The sequence below is a fragment of the Chironomus tepperi genome, unplaced genomic scaffold, assembly GCF_022539635.2.
Source record: "Chironomus tepperi strain 1889 unplaced genomic scaffold, CSIRO-AGI_Ctep_v1 contig_219, whole genome shotgun sequence".
NCBI classification, from domain to species: Eukaryota; Metazoa; Arthropoda; class Insecta; order Diptera; family Chironomidae; genus Chironomus; species Chironomus tepperi.
In genome coordinates this window covers 1,255,702-1,277,774 of record NW_027226341.1, presented here as the reverse complement: position 1 = coordinate 1,277,774, position 22,073 = coordinate 1,255,702, and the positions used below count along the sequence as shown (strand labels likewise).

The following is a 22,073-nucleotide window of genomic DNA, read 5'->3' as shown; positions in this document are numbered from 1 at the left end:
TCCTAATTCCCTTTAAACTAAGCATCTTGATAAGGCTTTGGTAAATTTCTTTGTATGCTATATTTTCTATCATAAGCTATTTATTAAAAAACAAATTAAAAAATACACAAAATAATTTTAATTTTATTTTTTAGAACATTTGTACTGAAGCTGATGAAAAACGAGAAGATATGAAGTGGTTATTAAAAACACTTGATTATCTTATTTCTCATGCACCAGAAGATATTGTTCATGAAGAACAAAAGAAATTAGAGGACCTTGTTGCAAGATACAAAGTTCTTATTCCAACTATTGAAATAACGATGATAAAAACTGAAGTTTTCTCAAAATGCTACACGTATCGACAAGATGTTAGTACCATTGTTGCTCTTCTCGAAAAAATTTCTAATCAAGCTGCTAGTCAAACAGCACAACAACCAGAAAATTTAAATACTGTTAAACAAATGATTAAAATACAAGAATCTGCTATAAATCAATTGGATAATCAACGTGGTCATATTATGACTATGCTTCAAAGAGGCAAAGATTTAAGCAAAGATGTTCATGCACCAGCATTCATTTCTGATGAAGTCAAGAATTTGGAAACTGGCTGGAATCACACATATTCGACCACACAAGAAAAGTTGCATACATTGAAGAATGTTGAAAATATATGGCAACAATTTGACAACCAAAAACGTGAAATATTGAATCTAGTCAATCTTGCAGAAACTGAACTTAGATCAGTAACTCCATTGCAAACCAATCCTGCAAATTGTATTACAGATTTGCAAAACAAACAGCAGTTACAAGTTCATCTTCAGAAATCAGCTGTTCCAATATTTTCAAAATTAGGGACACTATTTGAGAAGTTAGTTGCCGAAACGCCTGTTAAAGAAGAATTGTTCTTGAAAGACATGGGAGATTTACATAAGCGTTTTAATAATACACTTGATCATTTAAGAGATCGTGTTGATTATCTTGAAAATTATAATTCTAAATGGAATGACTATAAAAAGCGATTGTCTGACTTGCATGCATGGGCAACTCAAATTGCACCTCAAATTATTGAGTCATTAAAATCTGCTGATTTGGCACCAGAAGAAAGAAAACAACGATTAGAAAAATTGGAAGCTGAGTTTAACGATAAAATGAAAACTTTTGAGCTTTTGTCTAGCGATGCATTTGATCTTGCCCCTAAAGAAGGAAATATTATGGAAGCTAAGAAGTTGAAAAATGAAGTGAGAAATCTTCATGCAACTATGAGTGGAATTAATAATGCAATTCAAAACAATGCCCAAATTATCAATAACGACTTAACACATTGGCAACAATATCAAGTTCAGATTAATGAAATCAAACCATGGGTAGAAGATGCACCAAAATCATTAAGCATTGAAGATTATCAACCAACAGTTATTAATGATGCAAAACAATATTGTAATGATATTGAACTCTATAAACAGCAATGCCAAAAGAAAATCATAAAGCTTGATGAAATTGCAAAAATTGGAGAAGAAATTCAATTAAATGATTTTCTGCCAAATGATATTGAATTTTATCAGGCTAAGTGGAAAAAGGTTTATGAAAATTCAAATATTCTTGCAGGAAAAATGGGTACACTAACCAATAATTGGGAATATTTCAATGATCAAATTGCTCAACTTGAAGATTGGATTGATGAAAGCAATAATCACTTGAATAATATCGATAACAACATTGCTGAATGTGGTATTGATGACCTTGAAAAACATCTTAACACAATGAAATTCTTTGAAAACGAGTTATCTGGAAAGCATGCTGATCTTGTTTCACTAAATCAACATTCAGAAAAACTATGTATTAACTTATCTCCAGAAGGATCGGCAATCATAAAAGAGAAGTTAAAATTAGTCAAAGATCAAATTGATGGTATTGGCAAAAGAGTTAAGTCACAAGTTAACACTATTAGCTCAAAAATAAATACCAATCAAGAAATCAATTCGAAACTTAACAACTTCAATAATTGGATGGAAAATCTTCGCAAAAATACTTTGGAAATTGACAACGTTTCTATAAGAAATATTGAGCCTTCATTACAAATGATTCATGCTTTAATTGAACAACATAATGAACGTGAAACTGCTTTTAATGATATTTATCAAGATATAAAGAAAATGGCAGTTGCAGCAAATCCAGCTGAAGCTACGATTTTAAATGATACTTACAGTGCCTTAGCAAGTGGCTATCAAAACTTAAATAATAATCTATACGACAAGAAAACTTATTTAGAAAAGTGGGCAGAATTTTTACATTGGGTGAAAGATGTTAAAGAATTTTTGAGACATCAAGGAAAACAAATGTCTGATATTTCTACTCCTGCTGAAATTGAACAGACTTCAGGAAGTATCGTTGAATATCTAAGCTGCTTACCAGAGTGGAAAGAAACGGCTTCAGAACTTGATGCTAAACCAATTGTCCGTATTAAAAATGATTATGACAAAGTAGAGTATGCAGTTCCTTTAGTTAATGGCTTAGAAACTGAATTAGAAAATCTCAAAGAAAAATGCACTACAAAGCTCAGCAAGAATAAACAACTAAATGAAAAGAAAATCGTTTTCAAAAATCTTGAGAAAAAAGTTATTGATAGCTTAAATGGTTTTACAAAAGATATTAATCAAATTAATGACGAGGTTGATAGCAGAGTGATTCCATTCGACGAGGCTTTACATAAATTTGTTGATGTCAAAAATAAATTAGTTGAATGCCAACCTATAATGAACCAAATTCATCAAGAAGGTAATGCCTTAATTAAAGACGATTTCAATGATATGATTAATGTCCAAGAGATACTCTTAGTGCTTGACAAAGAATATGGTAATTTGAATGACATCACCGATGAATCTATTCAAAATTTCACACTTCTTACAAAAGCATCAACTGATTATAAGAAGCTCATTGAAAAAGCTAAAAATGAAATACTTGGTATTCCATTTGTAAATGAACATGAAATTCTTAATGACCAAATTGCTAAATCAGTTTTGGATGCAAATGTTGATACAGTAAAGAGACAATTGGAACAACTGCGAAAAATAAAATTGCAAATTGATGACATTGATCGTAAAGGAAATGAAATGCTTAAATTTTGTGAGAATATCAATCGCAAATCTCCTGAATTTGCAGAAGATGTTCAAGAATTGAAGAATTTGTGGAATGATGCTCATGAAAAAGTATTGACACAATCTGCTTTGTTTGATAACATTTCATCATTATGGCAACAAGTTGAGGATTCTGCAATAGAAATCAATAATTGGCTTGATGATATTGATGCAATTATATCTGAATCAACCGAAAATAAGAAAGAAGTTGAAAGTGGCTTTATAAGATTGAACAAATATAAAGTTGAGCTGCCTTCATACTTAAATCTCAAAACAGAAATGGAAAATAAAATTGATGAAATAAAGAAAATTCAAGGAATTACATTAGAACCACAACAAATTCAACATACTTTGAACATTATCAATGAACGTTTTGCCGAAATTGATGAAAGAGTTAAAGGCTTAGAAAATATTGCAAGCACCTTTTCTCAAGATGAAAAAGATTTTAAAATCAAATTGAAAACAGTAAACGAAAATATCAACAAGGCACGAGATAAAATTATTGAATGTGATGATACCAGTGGTGAAATTGAAAAAATTATTGAAAACTTAAACAAATGTTATGCTGTTGACAATGATTTAGATCATAATAATAAAGAGCTAACAGCATTATCATCCTTCCTTAATTCTTTGTTGGAGAAATTCCCGAATGTAAAAGAGTCATCGCTTCCTAAGGAGCTAGAAAATATCAAAAAACGCCAAGATGTTCTTCTTAAAAACAACGCCAAAAATAAGAAAAATTTGGCTGCAAATGTTGAAAAAACAATTAAAGATAAAATAATTAATTGTTCTAAACTTATTTTACAACAATGTGAAAAGGTTAAATGGTGCAAGCCTGATGCTTCCAGTGACAAATACAATTTGGAAGTTAAACTTAGTTCCCTTAATGATGTTGAAAAATTCAATATTGATTGTATTGAAAAGCTCAAAGATATTGATCAGTCATTAGAAAAAGCTAGCAACTTAAAGAAAGTTAACATACCCGGCCTTGTAGAAATGAAAAATCAAGTAAATAATAATTATCAACAACTAGTCAGCGATTGTAATGATATTAAAAAGTCATTGGAAGAAAACATTAGTTTATGGAATAAGTATGAAAATGTTTCTGAAGCATTGCTTAATAGCTTGAAAGATCTTGAAATAAAAACAAAAGGAGAAACTGCTTATCAAATTGATTTGTTTACTATAGACGATAAACAAAAGAATGTCCAAGAATATAAGAAGCAAATAGAAGCCTTGAAGCCAAGTTTACTGGATCTTATTAGCCTTGGAAATGCAATAAATACTAAAAATCAAGAAGCTCACATTAATCAAATTGTTAATCAAACAACTGCTCGTTATAATATGGTGTCCAATTTGATTAACACAATCCTTGATCGCTTAGCTGATTACAAACAAAAACATGCAGACTATAATGATGCAAACAATAATTTCACAACTTGGTTAACAGAAACTAAATCTCAAACTGATAATTTAGTTAAACTTGCCGATTCAGGAGCCAGCTCATCAAAAATTCAACTTCAGGATTTGAAAAGTTTACTTAATCAAATGGTTGCACGCTTTGATGAATTAAAAGCCCTTAATGAAAAGGGAGAAGCTTTATATACTGGCGTTACAATGGAAAGTCGTGAAGGAATAAGGAAAAATTTGAAACAGCTAAGAAATGTTTATGAGACAACCCATAAGAAATTAAACTCTTTGATTAAAAAACTTGATTCTGATATTTCACAAAAAACATCAATTGAAGAAAATCATGAACAAATCAAACAATGGCTTGCCGAAACATCACCAAAGGTTCTCTCGTCTGAACTGTACGCAACATTACCGGAAAAGAAAACAGCATTGCATGCAAATAAAACATTATTGCAGGACGTTGCTTTACACAAAAACTTACTGCAACAATTAGAATCGAAATCTATGAGTATTTCTGATAAGGATACTTTAGCAAGAATTAAAGCTACTGGAAAGGAATATGACAATTTGCTTCAATCAATTGAAAATAAAATTGCAACTTGTGAGGACCATATTAACAATCATGAATTACTTGACAGTAAAATTGAAGGTTTTCGTGATGAGTTATTGGGTCTTAAAAATGATTGGGATGAAACTATTGCCGATACAGTTGAAGCAAAGAGCATTGATGATAATATCAAGTTTAGTCAAACAATATTAGGAAAGAAAAATGCATTGGATGATAAATTAGAGCAATGTTATCAGCAATTAAATGTTGTTATGAACCAAACTCATGAAAAAGGTCATCCAAATTTATTCAATTCATTCAAAGAACAAAAGGATGACTGGCTTAAATTTTTGGCAATGTGTGAAGAAAATCAGCTGAAATATACCATGATTAAGGATCAATGTGACAAATTCAATGATGTCTTTTCAGAATTATTAGGATTCTTAAAGGAGAAAGAAGCAATAATCAAAGATCAAAATTTGAAGAATAGCTACGAAACAAAAGTTGATCATTTGAACATGCTTAAGAATCTCTTACAAGATATTAAAGCAAAATCACAAACTCTCTCTAAACTTCATGAAGAAGTAAGAAAACTTCCTTCTGAAAATGAATATCATTCAAAACTTTCGCAAATTACTACCAGATTCCAAACAGCAGAGAATGCTTGCAAAGATCTTATAAATCGGTATGAGATTTATAGTAATGAACACTTGCTATTCAACGATAGCTATCAAGAATTCAAAGATGAAATGGAAAAAGATCAGGAAAATTTGAAGTTTAATTGTGAAATTATTGGAAATTTGGATGGTCTCCAAGAAGTCCAAAAGAAGGTTAAAGAGCTGCAAGATAAACAAAATAATGACAATGTTACTTTTGAGCAATTGATTGCTCAAGGTGAAGGTCTTTACCCACATACAAGTCCAGATGGACGTGAACATTTACGACAACAATTAAAATATTTGAAAACTACTTGGAATAACTACAATGAAGATTTAATTGGATTAGGCCAAAAAATAGATCAATGTGTGCAACAATTCGGAGAATTCAATGATGCACAAGAACAATTATCAAATTGGTTAAAGGAAGTAGAAAAATCTATTCAATCACACACAGAATTGAGATCTACTCTTCCAGAAAAGAATCTTCAACTTCAAAATCACAAATTAATGCATCAGGAAATAATTGCACAAACAGGACTTGTTGATGGAGTTTGCGACAAAGCACAGCAATTGATTGATGACACAAAAGATCCAAATATCAAAAAATATTTGGATTCAATTAAAGATCTTTTCAAAAACATTGTTACAAAGTCAGAAGATCTTTTGAATAAGCTTGGTGATGCTGTTAACATTCATAAAGCTTATAATACAGAGTTGTCAACTTTGAAAAATTGGATTAACGATGAAGTAGAAAAGCTTTTGCCATGCGAAAATATACAGGGTGAGAAAGGCGATATCTTAAAGAAGATTGAAAAATTGGAAGCAATTAAAGCTGGAAAGCCAACTGGTGACAATCAATTGAAAAAATTAGTTGATTTGTTTGAGAAAGTTACAATTAATACATCACCTAAAGGAAGTGAAACTTTACTCAAGGAATTAAATGATTTGAGAGATAAATTTGATAATATTTATATTGAAGCTGACAACTTCTTACAAAAGCAAAACGATGTATATGATAACTGGAAACAATTTGAAGAGCAGCATGACGAGCTCAAAAAATGGTGTAAAAATTATGAATCCATTTTTAAAGAGTTGCCTCAAAGAGATGACCTTAAAGAAAAACTTGAACTTCTCAATAGTTTTAAGGACCATCAAGATACAATTTTGAGTAAAGAGCCTCAAGTTGAACAATTCTTTGATTTTTCAAATTCACTTCTGGGCAAGACAGGAGTTGAAAAGATTAAAATTATGAGCAACCAACTTTTAAATCGCTATAAGCTTCTAACAGTCTTAAGCAAAGAAGTGGTAAATCGTTTACAAAACATCTATAATGATCACTTGCAATTTGAAGAGAAATATAAAGAAGCTGATGCTGAATTAGAAAAACTTGAAAATGAAATCAAAAACTTAACAGACAATATGGACATTAAAACATTAAAGAAAGAATCAATACAGTTATTGAACATTGAAAAGGACAAAGTCGATTCAATAATTAACAATTTAACAACAATAAGTGAAAAAGTTTTACCCGAAACAAGTGCATCAGGACGCGAAAGCATTCGTGAAAATCTACGAACAATTCGTGATCGTTTCGAAAAACTTGTTGTAGATTTCAAGAACGTACAAAAATCTATTGATACAAAGTCAAATCAATGGGTTTTATATCAAGATATATCTCAACAACTTAATAAATGGCTTGAGGTAATTGAAAATGCTCTTGGTGACGAAGAAAAGAATTTGGCTGTAACACAACAAGAAATTCGTACAAAGATACTAAAATTAAAATCATTATGCCATGAAATTACTTCCCATAACCGTTTAATTGAAACATTAAACGAAAAGGCTGCCGTAATCGAAGACAATCAGACGGAAAAAGATGCTGTTTTATCAATCAACGAGAGATTCCTTAATGCTAAAGACAAAGCCCAAAATATGTTGAAAAATGCAGAAAATATAATGGACATTTTGAATAGTTTCAATGAAATGCACAAAGGACAATTAGGACATCAAAAGATGCTATGGGATAAATTGACCATTTATTCTGATTTTATGGGCACAAAGAGTGAATTATCAGCAAAACTTGAAAAAATAAATGAAATTGAAAATCATATTATAACAGACGAATTGAAATTGAATGAAATCAAATCTTTTGTCGACAAAAATTCAGCAGTTTTGCCTCAGCAAATCACATCAAATCTTAGCAGTGATGTCAACAAGATGTTTGTTGAGTATGATAAATTTAAAAATGCATTGGGTAAAATTAAAAAAGATATTGACGATAGATTGAGTTTGTGGCGTCAATATCAAGAAGGATGTGACAAGTTAACACATCTTCTTGAAGAAACTGAAAACGCTCTTAAGAACTTTGCACTTAAGGCTTCATATGAAGAAAAATGTGAGACATTGAAGAATTATCAAGGTGTTTTTGCAAACTTAAAAGAGCACGAAAACGAATTCGATACTTTATCTGACAAAGCATCCGAATTGATTCAATCATGTGGAGAATCCAAAACTACACTATTTGTTCAACAAATAAAATCACGATATCTATCAGATGAAAATGCTGCAAAAGAGGTATTGAAGAAATGTGAGCAAATGGTTAATGATCATAAAATTTACAAAGATAAATACAATCAATGCTTAGATGAATACACTAAAGCAAAGAATATCCTTGCTAACCTTGAGGATGTAAATGCAGTTTCTGATAGAACAGAACTTCAAAATTATGCAGATAAAGTTAATTCTTTAGCTGACAACACCCAAATGAATCAATTATTAAATGCAGTCGTCGAGCTTGCAGAAAATCTTTATTCTACAACAGATTCAACTGGACGTGAAATGATACGTTTAGAAGTACAAGAGTTGCAACAAAAAATTGAAGATTTTTATGATAAAATTATCAATTTGAAAACAAAATTAGAATTCAAGCTTTCGAATATTACTGGAGTTGAAAGTCTTATTGAGAAGTTGCAGTTATGGTTGAATGAAATAGAGCCAGACATTTCTGGTAATATATCATATAAAGCTACACTTGATGAGAAAACACAACAACAACAGAAATATGAAAGCCTTTTAAATGATATCAACAGTCATCAGAAAGATATTAGCATATTGAAAAATTTGACATCCAGCTCAGAAACAGATGGAGCAATTAAGCAAAAGTCGAGCAAAATTGTTGAACAATATGATAAATTCGCAAACAATGCAAAACAATATTCTGAACAGTATGAAGGTATTGTGCATGATCATCAGCAATATTCTATTGCTGTTATGGAAGCACAGAATTTCACACAAGCAACTCAAAATACAGCTGAATTATGGGGAGACATTGATCTTGACAAAGCTTCTTTAATTTCAAATTTGGAAAGACTTAAAACATTAGATGCTTCACTGCCTGATGAATATCATCGCGTTGAATCAGTTTGCGATTTAGGTAAAAAAGTCATACCTAATACAATTGAGGACAGTCAGATCAATATCCAACAACAAATCGACACATCTAAACAAGAATGGGAACATCTTAATGGAACAACTAAAGCAATTATCGATAGTATCAATAATAAACTAGATCAGTGGAATGACTTTGAGTCACTTAGAGATTCTTGTATGGATTGGGTTAGAAATGTTGAAAGTAATATGCATTCAATTGATCTTAAGTCAACATTGATAGAGAAAAAGAATCAACACGATAAGTTAAAAGATTTGCAAGGCGAAATCAGAGCAAAAGAATTAGAAATTGATAATGTCACTGAAAAATCCCAGATTTTATTACGTTCACTAATTAATTCAAGTTGTAAGAATTCTGTTAATGAACTTGTTCAAAAATATCAACAACTGTCTCATAAAATTAAAGATTTGACAGCTAGATGGCAACAATATTACTTAATTCATCAAGAATTTGACAGACAAGTATCCGATTATGAAGGATGGCTTAGTGATTTGAAGTCTAAAATTAACTACTGTTCAGATCTATCCGGAAATTCACAAAAAGAAATGGAAAATAAATTGATGACAATCCAAGAATTGATCTTGTTAAAAGAAGATGGCTCAAATAAATTACAAGAAATAGTTGAGGCTGCACAAAATGTTTTAGTCAATACATCAGCCCTTGGACATGAACCAATTAATAATACTGTTGCTAAATTACATGATGAATGGTCACAATGCACAATGAAAATGATTGATATTCGTTCATCATTAGATGACTCAATTAGTCAATGGTCGGGATTGTCAGATGAAATTCAAAACATCAGAAAATCAACAGAAGCCATTGAAGCATTGTTAGATGATTTAACAGAATTCCAAACAACAATGCCAGAAAAACGCACTCAATTGGAATTAATACGTAATGTTGAAGAACGTGTACGCGTTGAAAAAATTGAAGTTGACAACTTAAAAGCCAAAACATTAGAAATGATAACAAAGGGAAAATCAACACCCGCAGCACAATTGGCACAAGAAGTTCTTCAAAACTTTGATAAAGTGTTTGAGAGAGTTAAGAAATTACTCTATGAAAGAGAAGAACAATTTAGAGATCATAGAGTTTATAAAGAGGCATATGACAATTTATCAAATTATATTAATAGAGCAAGAGAAAAAATTCCAATGATACAACAAACGGCTCTAAATGATAAAATGTCAATTGAGCAGTCTGTTGCTCCTTTAGAATCACTTTTGAATAAACAAGCTCAAGGTGAATTGTTACTAGAACATTTACAAAGTACATCTGAAGTAGTTCTTGCAAGTACATCACAAAATGGACAGCAAATCATAAAGAACGATATTAAGGATTTGAAACAAAGCTTTGAAGATTTGTTCAAGCAAATTCGTTTAGAAAAAGAGAAATTAGAGGATACGATGGTGCGTTATAAAGATTACAAAGATGAATATGAAAAGTTATCCGAATGGATCACTCAAACAGACATTTTGGTAAAGAATCATAAGCTTGCGCTTCATCCAACACTTCAAGACAAGCAAAAACAAGTTGTCGACATGAAAGCTATTATAAATAAAATTGAAAAGCAACAGGAAGAAATCGATAAATTTAATGCGTTTGCCGCACCTCTTTTGAAATCACATCTTGATTCAAGTGTAGGAAGCCAATTGCGACAAATAAACTCAAGATATCAAGTTTTAACAAATATTGCTAAAGATGTCATGAAAAAGGTTGAAGTAAATTGTAATCAACATCGTGAATTTGAAGATTATTATAAGAGGGCATCGACCTGGCTGGCAACAGCAAAGGAAACCATTCAATCATGTTCTGAAGGAAACATGACAAGCAAGGATGCATTGATGTCAAAACTAAGCAGCATTCAAAATCTTATTGATAGACGTGAAGAAGGTCAGAATCTTGTTCAAAATACAGTAAACAACGGAGAGAAAACATTAAAAAATACCAAGTCAGACGGAAAGGAAATTATCAACACTCAAATTAAACAAATTCAATCAGAGTGGGATCGCTTGGCAAAGAAAATGACTAGTGCAAAAGTCAATCTCGAGACACAATTATTGCAATGGGCAGATTATTCATCAAGTTATAATCAATTACAACAATGGATTAATGATCGTGAGGCAAAACTTCAACAAGTTACAGAACAGAAAGCAGCAAAAAGTAGAAAAGTTCAACCTGCACTTGTTGAAAGAAAGGCAAATCTTAGACAAACGAACGACATTGTTCAAGATATTGTTTCATTTGAACCAATGATTCAATCAGTTACATCAAAAGCATCTGGCTTACAACAAGGAGCTCCAGTAACTGAAATCAGTTCAAAGTATGAAACACTTTCAAAACAAGCAAAAGAATTGTTTGCAAAACAGAAAGACACTGTAGAAAAAATGCAAGCATTTTTGGATGCTGGCAACGACTTTGCGCAATGGATACGAAATGCAAAAGAAGAAATCAATAAATGTTCTGAACCTTCCGGCGACAAAGAAACATTAATATCAAAATTGACTCAATTGAAAGCATTAGAGAATGATATTCCTAATGGACAAGAAAAACTTCAAAGAGCTTTAGAACAAGCAAACATTGCCATACGTGGTGCTTCAAAAGAAGATCGTGATCAAATTGAAGAGGAAGTTGGTTTAATGCAAGGAGAATTCGACAATTATGTTGATGTTGCAAAACATTCAAAGAAAAAACTTGAACTAGGCATTACAAAATGGACAGAATTCGACAAAAAACAAGAGGAAGCTTTCAAGTGGCTTAATGAAAAGGAAGGAATTGTACAATCATTTAATAAGTTACAAACTAATTTGGAAGATAAAAGAATCGCACTTGAGAAATTCCAATCATTATTGCAAACACTTTTCGATTGGCAACGTGATCTCGATGATTTGAATATTGGTGCACAAACCTTGCTTGATATTTGCTCTGATACAAGAATAAGTAATACTGTTACTCAGCTTACAACTAAATACAACACTATCTTATCAATGTCTAAAGAAATCATGAAACGACTAGAAATTCAATATCAAGAACATCAACAACATAATGCCTTAATGCAAGAATTGTGTGATGACTGGCTTGATAGAGTACGAGAAAAACTGAATCAATGTCAAGTTATTCCCAACAAAATCAATGAATTGCAGGCTAAACTTAATATCGTTAAAGGTATTAAGCAGTCTCTTGAACAAGGTCAAAATAAGCTGCGTTATGCTTTAGAATTAAAAGAAAAAGTAATTGTCAGCACTGAATCAAATGGTGTGGCTAAAATTGAAGAAGATGCAGACAATTTAAGACAAGATTTTGATACGCTTATGAACGACGTCAATGATGTACGACAAAAAATTACAACTCGTCTGAATCTTTTAGAAGAAATCAGTAAACAATATAAGATCTTGAAGGAATGGTTAGATGAAGCACGATTACAACTTCCATCGGATGATAAAGTTTATAATGAATTGAGTGATAAGAAAGCAGCTCTTGAAAAATTAAGGAATTTGCAACGTGAAGCTCAAAATTACAATGAAATTTGCGATAAGATTAGAGCAAAGTTTACACAAGAAAATATTGACTCATCAGAATTTGATGAAGGATTGAAAGAATTTGCTGAACTTCAAAATATTTTAGAAAAGAAGATTGAAAATCTGGAAAATCAATTAAGTGATCACGAGAAATATAAACAATCTTATATTGAATCTTACAATTGGATGAAAACCGCAAGAAAAGATATTGAAGAGCACTCTGATCCACATGGCGAAAAAGATTTGACCTTGAATAAATTAGAAAGCATAAGAAGAATTGAGCAATCAATGCCAGAAGGAAAAGTGCTAATTAGTAACACCATTGAATTAAGTAATCAGTTGTTACCAAATTGTGACAATGAAGGACAAGACAGAATCAAACAAGAATTAAAACAAATGGATACTGAATGGAATGAATTGGAACTTCTTTCAAAGACAACAATTGAAAATTTGGAAGATTGTATTAACATTTGGAATAATTTTGCAAATAAATCATCAGAAATTCAAACAGTTTTGACACGTTTTAAGAATCAAATGACAGCTTTCGACAATTTACTAGAAATACCATCGGATGATGTTGTTGAAAGCGCTAAGGTAACTTAATTACTATGCACGTGTAAAGAAATTAAAATTTTAATTGTGACTAACAAAATATTTCACTCTACATTTACTTAATATAGAGCTTATCTAATGAAATTGAAGGTTACAAAGATGTTATGGAAGAACTTAATGAAATGTGTGAAGTTTTGATGGAGAAAAGTGCCTGCTCTTGGGTTCGTGACCAAACGAATGGCCTTAATGATAAATATAATTCATTAATTTCACAAATACAAGGTAATTTCTCTTAATGTTAATGATTTATTTGATCATAAAACTTTATTTTACTTGTGATTTTTGTCAATCAATTTAATTATCTATTCACTAATAAGACAATTGTTACACATGTAAACACTATCTTAAACTGTTTTTGTATGGAGAATTTTCGATAACAGGTATAATTTTTTCTAAAAATCTACAGGTATTTTATTAATCATCAACAAAAATATAATCGACCAAAACGAATATGCTACATATAAGAATGAAGCTGATAAGTGGTTAGATAATGCAAACAAAACTATCGATAAATGTAATAATATTAAGAATCTTGATGACATCAACTCAAATCTTAACGAAATTAATGTGAGCATCAAAACTAATTTTTTCAGCTGTCTTTTTTAATACAATTTTTAAAAATATCCTACATATTTTAATGATATATCATTTACAGATTTTATTAAATCGCGTAACTGAGGGTGAAAAGATCATAAATCTCATGCAAGAAGCTTTCACACGCTCGTCAAATTATTTACCTAAAAATAGACAAGATGAAATCATGAATGAAATAACAGCTATACGTGGTGAATGGGATAACACTGTGGTTAAAATCGGTGCATCTTCAAATAATCTTAAAGCAATAACAAGTCGTTGGAATACACTAATTGAAAATAAAGAGCGATTGAATAATTGGTTACAAGAAAAAGAAGCAATTTTGCAATCGATTCCCAAGGGTAATGGTGAAATAAGTGAAATGAAAACTTTATTGGAGCGATTAAAATATTTGGAATCGGAAATAGCTCAAAAGAAAAATGAAGTTGATGATTTAGGTGAAGAAATGAAATATTTCGAAACATTAGGAGCTCCGGAAGAGGATAAGGAAAAACTTCAAGCTATCATTCAGAGATTTGATATTCTAAAACAAAATTGTACTGAACGAATTGGAGAATTTGATATGGAAATTAATGATTACACTGCATATCAATATCAGCTGCAAGAAATCGAAAAATGGTTGCTTCAAATCTCATTTCAACTTATGGCTCACAACTCACTATATATTTCAAATTACGATCAAACAAAAGAACAAATTGCTCAACATGAGACATTATTGGATTACATTCAAAAATATCAAGCAAATATTGATGATCTTGATGCAAAAGGACAACAGCAAATTAAACGATATGAACCATTCTCAAGTACTATTCGTGAACGTATCGAAAGTCAAATTAAAAATATTCAAGAGAGTTATAATTCATTACTCTATACATCAATTCAAATTAAAAATCGCTTGTATGATTCACTTAACAAATTCAAGGAATATGAAGAAACTCTTGATAGTATAATGCAAAACCTTGATGGATTCGAAAAAGTGATTGATCTTGAAATGGAGAAACCGATCAATACATTAAATGATGCAAAGATGCAGTTGCAGTTGATGCAGAGTTTGCAAGATAAATTACAACAAGAAAAGCAAAGATTGATGTTGGCAGTTCAAGCTTGTGAAGCAGCTACAGCAAGCATTAGTCGTCCAAGTTCCCCAGTGTTTAATCAAAGTCCTGCTATTCCCGAAAAAGAGTTATTAGTAAGAGCAAAATTAGACGATTTGGTTGACAAACTTCTTCCATGTATTGATGTATTGATAGAAAAAGTCAAAGGATTTGATGAAATTCTTACTAAACGTGATGACATTAATGATTGGATTGAACAACAGACAATATTTGCTAATGATGTGGCATCTAAACCATCTAAACTCCGTCCTGAATCTGCAGCACAAGACATTCAGTCTATTAACGACGTATTAGGTGGAATCAATGAGAAACGAAATATCATTTTGACAGAATTAGCAAATCAGCTACCGGATGAAGAAGTTTCAGATTTGGAAAAACGTCTTGACGATCTAGAGACTCTTTTAATGAATCAAATTGAACGCAAGCGTAATAATCAACAATTTATTGATGATTATTTGAGTTCTGTAAATGATGGTAAAAAATTCTTCGATGGATTGATTCAGCGTTTAGAAGTTATTGATGGTCCATGCGGAATGAATTGTGAACAAAAATTGAACGAATTAAATAATATCAAAAATGAGAATGAAACAAAAACACCAGAATTGAAAGAAAAAATGCAAGAAAAAGCAACAAAAGTATTTGAAGTGATTAGTAACCTTGACGCACAGCAAGTAGATGATCATTCAAAAGGTTTCCAACGACGTGAAAACGATATTAAAAAGAGGATTGAAAGAAAAATTCAACTTTTGGATATGACAAATAAAAATCTTGATAAATTAAAAGCAGAAATCGATCAGACAAAGTTCTTCTTTGACGACAATATTGAGAAATTGTCAACACCTTTCGTTTTGGGTTATTTGGTTAAGCCAATTGAGGGATACATACAATATCTTAAGAATCTTTCAAAGGATATCGAGAATAAGCAAGCATTTATTGATTCTTTGAACAAGAGGATTACTAATATGCACACAGAATTAGACGCAAGTGAACAGCAGAAAATGAAGCAATGTGTGATGGATTTACATACGAAAGAAAAGAAACTAAATGAACTTGTAAAATCTGAAAATTCTCGTGCACTACAAGGATTGAGTAATGCAAAGAATTTAGAAAATAAATTTGACATCATCCGTAACTGGACAAATGATCAAAAAGCACAAAGTGAATCAAAGCCTTTGATCATTTCATTTGCGCCATCTGCAATCGACTATGAAGTGCAGGAACATCGTAATCGTTTACAAAACATCAAAGATTTCTCTGATGGTGTTTTAAATGATACAATTGAGCAAGTGTCAGCTATAAAAGAACAATGTGGTGACAGTGGCAAAAATGATTTGCAAAAAATTGTAGACACATTCTTGGACGATATCCAAACATTAACTTTGACATGTAATCAGCAATTGCAGAATATTGAGAAAATATTGCAAAAGAAGAAGGAATATGAACAAGATTCAGATGGACTCTTGAATTGGATAAAAGAGATTAATCATATATTATCATCAAATGTGAAAACTTCTAGTATCCAAATTTTAGAAGAACAAAAACATAAATATGAAAAATTATTAAAAGAAGCAGAAGGTAAGGAATATTTACTGAAAGCAATTCAAGATAAAGCTGATTCACTTATGGAAAATCTATCTGAAGTTGACCGTCTTAATCTAACATGTCAAGTTAAAAATTTAACTGATAAATTGAACTTGCTTATCCTTAAGTTGAAAGAGCGTTACAATGGTATTGTTGACAATATCAAACAATTGAAGGAATCTCAGAAACAAATTGCTGAATATACTCAATTTATTCTCTCAATTCAACAATCGATAAAAGAGTTGAATAAACCCATAGGCAGCAAAACAGAAGATGTAGTTAATTTGTTGAAAGAATATGAAAATATTTTGAATCGATTAAAAGCTAAAAAAGCAGAAATGAGCATGCAGAAAATTAGCTCATTGCCACAAATAAAGGAGCTGTTGTCTACACATGATGATATCATAGACGCTATTGAAAATCAACTTCGTCGTTTGAAGCAGTTGTTGTTACTTCGTGAACAATTTATTGCTTTAGTTAATGAAATTGTCAATTTCAATGTGAAATACACTGATATTGTTGCACATATTGAAAAGTCTGATGACAAAATTGAAAACAAAATTAAGCAATATGATAAAATAATGCTTAAGATTCATGAGTGTGAAGGACTTTTGTTATCTGCAAATGATAAGGGTATGCAAATTGCATCTGAAGGAACAGTTGAAGACAGAAATAACATTATCGAACAATTACAAGCTCTAAAGGTCCAACTTCAAACATTGAAGCAGACCGTTGAAAATCTTCGTCAGCAACATGAAAAAGCAGCAAATCTTTACAAAAACTTTGAAAGTGATTTGAATAAAACAATTAATGTTCTTCACGAAAAGGAAGTAGCTGTTAAAATTTTGCCTGTTTTGGATATTGATACTGAAACCGTTGAGCAAGAAATAAGAAAACATGAAACATTAGCTGCTGACATTCAAAAAATGCTTCTAAAATTGCAAACGATTTTAGATGGAATCGACAATGAACGATCACTTCCTCCTTCATTAGTTGATACAGTGTCTATAGGAAAATCATTATTAAAAAGCTTACCAGAAGCTATTAATGATCGTAAAAACTATCTTGAAGGCAACAAGGACTATCGTTTGAAATACACACAACATGTTGGTGACTTTAACAATTGGATAAACTTAGTAGAGAGTGACTTCATATATGACAACGATGATATCGATTTTGAAAATATTACATCTTTGATAGATAAACATGTTTCGTTTGTTGATAATAAATTGCCAGAAATTAAACTTTTGCTGGAAAAAATCAATGATTGTGCCAAAAATATCATGCCGTCGCTAAATAATATCAGTAAAGAAGAACTTTTGCGCGATTTGCAAAAATATACATCAACTTTCAAGGACAGCGCAGCACGCGCCGAAAAATCCAAACAAAATCTTCAAAATAGTAATGATTTATGGAGAGAATATTGTACATTGTTGCAATCAGTTGATAACATTTTGACAAAAGTTCCAAAAGAGTCGTCAATAAATTCAATCAGTAAATTGCAGGACTTTTTACAAAAGCTCAACGACAAATTAAAAGTTATTCAGGTGAGTTCGTTTTCTATCAATACATTTAAACAATTTTTTGACCGTGACATTAGTTTATTGAATAACATATACAAAATATATGAATCTCGCGGTTAAGCATACTATACTTTTACAGTATAATTTCTTGTTTATTATCAAACGTAAAACACAAATAATGATTTATGCGTTTTATTTAATACAAAGATAGATAACTTCAACAAAAAAGTAGGCAATAAACTACTACCACATACCAATAGATTATCATAATGATGGCGCGAATACTGTAAATGCCTTTTTATTTTTAGATGATTTTAAGAAATACACACAATAGACATTAAAGAAAAAGAAACTGAAAGTGAAAAAAAAAATCATTCATAACTTTGCGGCATGGTGTACGCTATTCATTCAGTTTTTAAGTACGATCTGATGAGTAAAGCTTTATTTTCATTAACCTTCTCCCATGAAAGATTAAATGCTCAATTTTGAATGTTTACATTTGAATTGCGTAATGTCTCTTTTCTCTCACTGCATACATACAAAAAAATTAAGATTGTATTTCTGTTTATATTTCCCTTCCGATAATTCTAAGTAAAATCGAGAGTGGATGATGTCATACTTAATATTGCAGTTGACACACTAACATATTTGATGAATTATAGAATATTGGCCTTGCTAATTAAAAAAGCAAAACAACACACTGATCAAATCTATAAAACCGGCCATAATTCCTTGTGATAATGAATTTGTCGAAGTTGAGTTTTGTATACATGTAGTCTGACATCATCATAATGATCACTATTTAAGACTTTAGGTTAAATTTTTGATGATAATCTTTTAGATGTTGAATGGAATATACTCAAAAAAATTTTCTTAGCTTGTGGTTGAAAATTTCAGGAGAACAAGAAGACTTGAGTATTATTGAAATACACATGTGTGCTGTATATTTTAGTTAGCAAGTGAGCGAAACTTTTTATCGTCTACCGTAAAATATAAATACTTTAAGTTGCCACATGATTATGATTTAAAAAATGTGTTTAAACTGACATTCATAGAGATTATATCTTTGCGTAGTATGAAATTAATTTGCGTTGCTTAATAGGGCAATCGAATATGTAGACATTTCACGAATTAAAAAGAATTAGCACAATTTATAGTTTTATTACATTAATAGCTTGACAACGAAATGTAGAAACGATTCACTTCGTTTGCGATCGTAGAATACGTATATATTTTTCCTATTCATTTCTTCATACTCATAGCATAAGCACACAAGGCTGCTGCCGGTGTATTTTAATTCTCAAATATTTTTAACGCGATGATGGCATAAAAAAGCGTATTCGTAGTGTTTTTAACAAAAATAAAATTTAAAAAAAATTGAAAGGAAAGAAAAAAATAAGATTTTAGAGAATAATTTGCATTTCCATTTAGTATAAGGCGAGAGTTCGACAAAGGCTAATCGGAAAGGAAAAGTCTCTGAATACAATATAAATTAAATTAAAAAAAAATAAATATATTCTATTATTATAGAATTTAGTAGATTTTGGAGAAGGGTCATAACAATTAATAGATATGACGTGAAGCTTGATAAAATTCCATTAAATTGATAAGCTGTATCAAATTAAAACAAATTTTATAACTTTATGACACTTCTCGAAAATTCAATTGTTATTTAAACCATAATAACAACTTTATTTTTTTCATTATTTGTTTTGCAGGCCCAGCAAGAGCAAATCGATAAGTTAAATCAACTTTTTGAGAAATTATTGCATATCGCCGATCAGTCAAACCGTGAAAAGATTCAACGTCAAAATACCGATATTAATTTGAAGTGGACTAATACGATTAATTCAATTGATAATCAAATTGAAACATTGTCGCAAATTGCACAAAACTGGATAGATTTGGAACGAGATATTGCTGCTGTTGAAAAGAGTTTATTAAATTTAACAGATAAAGCAAAAGAAATTGATTTTGGTCAAAAGTCACAATCACAACTTGAAGAAGTCAAAAACAACATTTTAGTAAGTATGCCTCTTATATCGATGAGAATTGACATTTCGATGATTTGCTTCATCTACATTCAAAAACCAGCAATAATAATAACATCAAAAGTTTCTGATGATGTGATCTTCATGAATATTCTTCTTATTTTTTTTACCACATTTTCATTGCATTATTCAAGACCAAATATTTATTATACACTTTATTTTTCTTTTCCATTCTGAATAGCAATACATTGACGATATTAAAATTCTCGAGAAGCACAAACAAAATTTAAAGAAGCTTGCTAAACCAGTTCTTGAATTTTTAAAAGAAGAACAACCCGAGGTGGTTGATCCTATTAAGAAAAAGCTTGAAACGATAAGCGACCAAATATTTAGGTAGGTTACAAAAACAACGATCTTGCCCTTAGCCTATATAAAAATTTGCCAGATATTTGTTCAAGATTTTTAAAAAATGAATCACATGTGGTCACAATACAATTCTGTGGCACTGTGGAATATATTTTTTATGATTTAGAAAGCGAAATTCATCTGAAAATAAATAGAATTTGTGTTTGTAACTTTTACTCTTTATATTTCAATTGGCCAACCGCCAATTATGTTATTTCGCATTTAAAATGAATTTTCTTCTTTTGAACAAAATCTTCTAAAAATATTTTCAATGGGTAAAATGGCAGGCAAGATATCTAAAAGTTTTTCTTCTTGATTTAAACTTTTTCATTATCACACTTGCGTTTATTTATTATTATTTTTTTACTTAACTTTTATTTACGTTGCATGCATCATCATTAGTCTCTCAAACACACTAAACGGCAAGTACATTCAGGTGAAGAAGATTTTGGAATTAATAAAGGATTTGTCACAAAATTGTGCGCAAATTGATACTGAGTTGCAAAAAATTGAACAGCAGTTAGCGGAATTAGATCCATATGCAAAAGATATCGATCAAATCGAGCATACAGTTGAACAAATTCATAATAAGCTTTCAAATTATCGTAACGAAATAAAGAAAATTGCAAATTCATTGGACGAATTCGAGGAATATATATCACCAGAGATAATAAAACACTTAAAGGATTTAGAGTTAAAGGTTGAAGGATTACTAGATAAAATGGAGGAATACAACCGCGCATTCAAAATGGCTAAAACGATTAGGAGCGAATATCTATTTAACATGGAAAAAGTACACGGCTGGATTATTGATACGGAAGAAAAATTAAAAAGTCATTACACGGAACCATTGGAATATAAAGTTTCAATACACAATAGTTGCCAAGAAAGACCTTCAGTTACTGAATGGTACGACACTGCAAATAAAAATGGACAAAGCATAATTGAATCGACACAAGATGAAAGCGAAGCATTTAATATCCGACAGAATCTTGAACTTACCCGCGAAAGACTTGGTCATATTTTTACTTTATTAGACGATCAAAAAACGATTATCGATAACGTAGTTGATGCATGGTCGAAATTTATGGAACTCTATCAAATTATCATTAACTGGGCTACAGAGAAAAAGATTTTTGTAAATCAGGAATTGAAAATTAACAATCAACAAGAAACACAAACGAAATTGGCTGAATATACGGTATGTATATATGTACTGTCAAAACTATATTATTTATAATTATTCACGTTAACAATTTTATTCACATTTTTATTTCATTTTCCTCTCCTTTCTTTAAACAATCTCATTTATTGAATTTTCTATTGAACAATGAAATAATATTTATTTATAGACGTCATTGAGCAGCATCAAATCAATCACACAAAACTTAAGCGATATGAATAAATTTTTGGATGATATTTCCGAGTATAAGATTGTTGATAGATTAAAGGAAAAACTCCAGGAATCAGAAAACTTAAAATTGGAAATTGAGTCGATACTTATCAAAAGGGTATAGTGAAATTTTTAAATCGTCATTTCTATGACTT

The 22,073-nt window shown here is 30.6% G+C and overlaps 1 protein-coding gene across 1 annotated transcript in view; it reads left to right on the top strand.

Annotated features, from left to right (window-relative positions):
* LOC139090688 (uncharacterized) overlaps positions 1-22,073 on the top strand; it is a 78,598-nt gene that overhangs the window by 5,545 nt on the left and 50,980 nt on the right. Inside the window, exons 5-12 of the mRNA XM_070640489.1 lie at positions 135-13,298; positions 13,385-13,538; positions 13,723-13,883; positions 13,972-18,153; positions 19,848-20,153; positions 20,362-20,513; positions 20,928-21,726; positions 21,878-22,036. Of these exons, the coding sequence (XP_070496590.1) occupies positions 135-13,298; positions 13,385-13,538; positions 13,723-13,883; positions 13,972-18,153; positions 19,848-20,153; positions 20,362-20,513; positions 20,928-21,726; positions 21,878-22,036 (19,077 nt within the window). The remainder of the gene's footprint in view (positions 1-134; positions 13,299-13,384; positions 13,539-13,722; positions 13,884-13,971; positions 18,154-19,847; positions 20,154-20,361; positions 20,514-20,927; positions 21,727-21,877; positions 22,037-22,073) is intronic.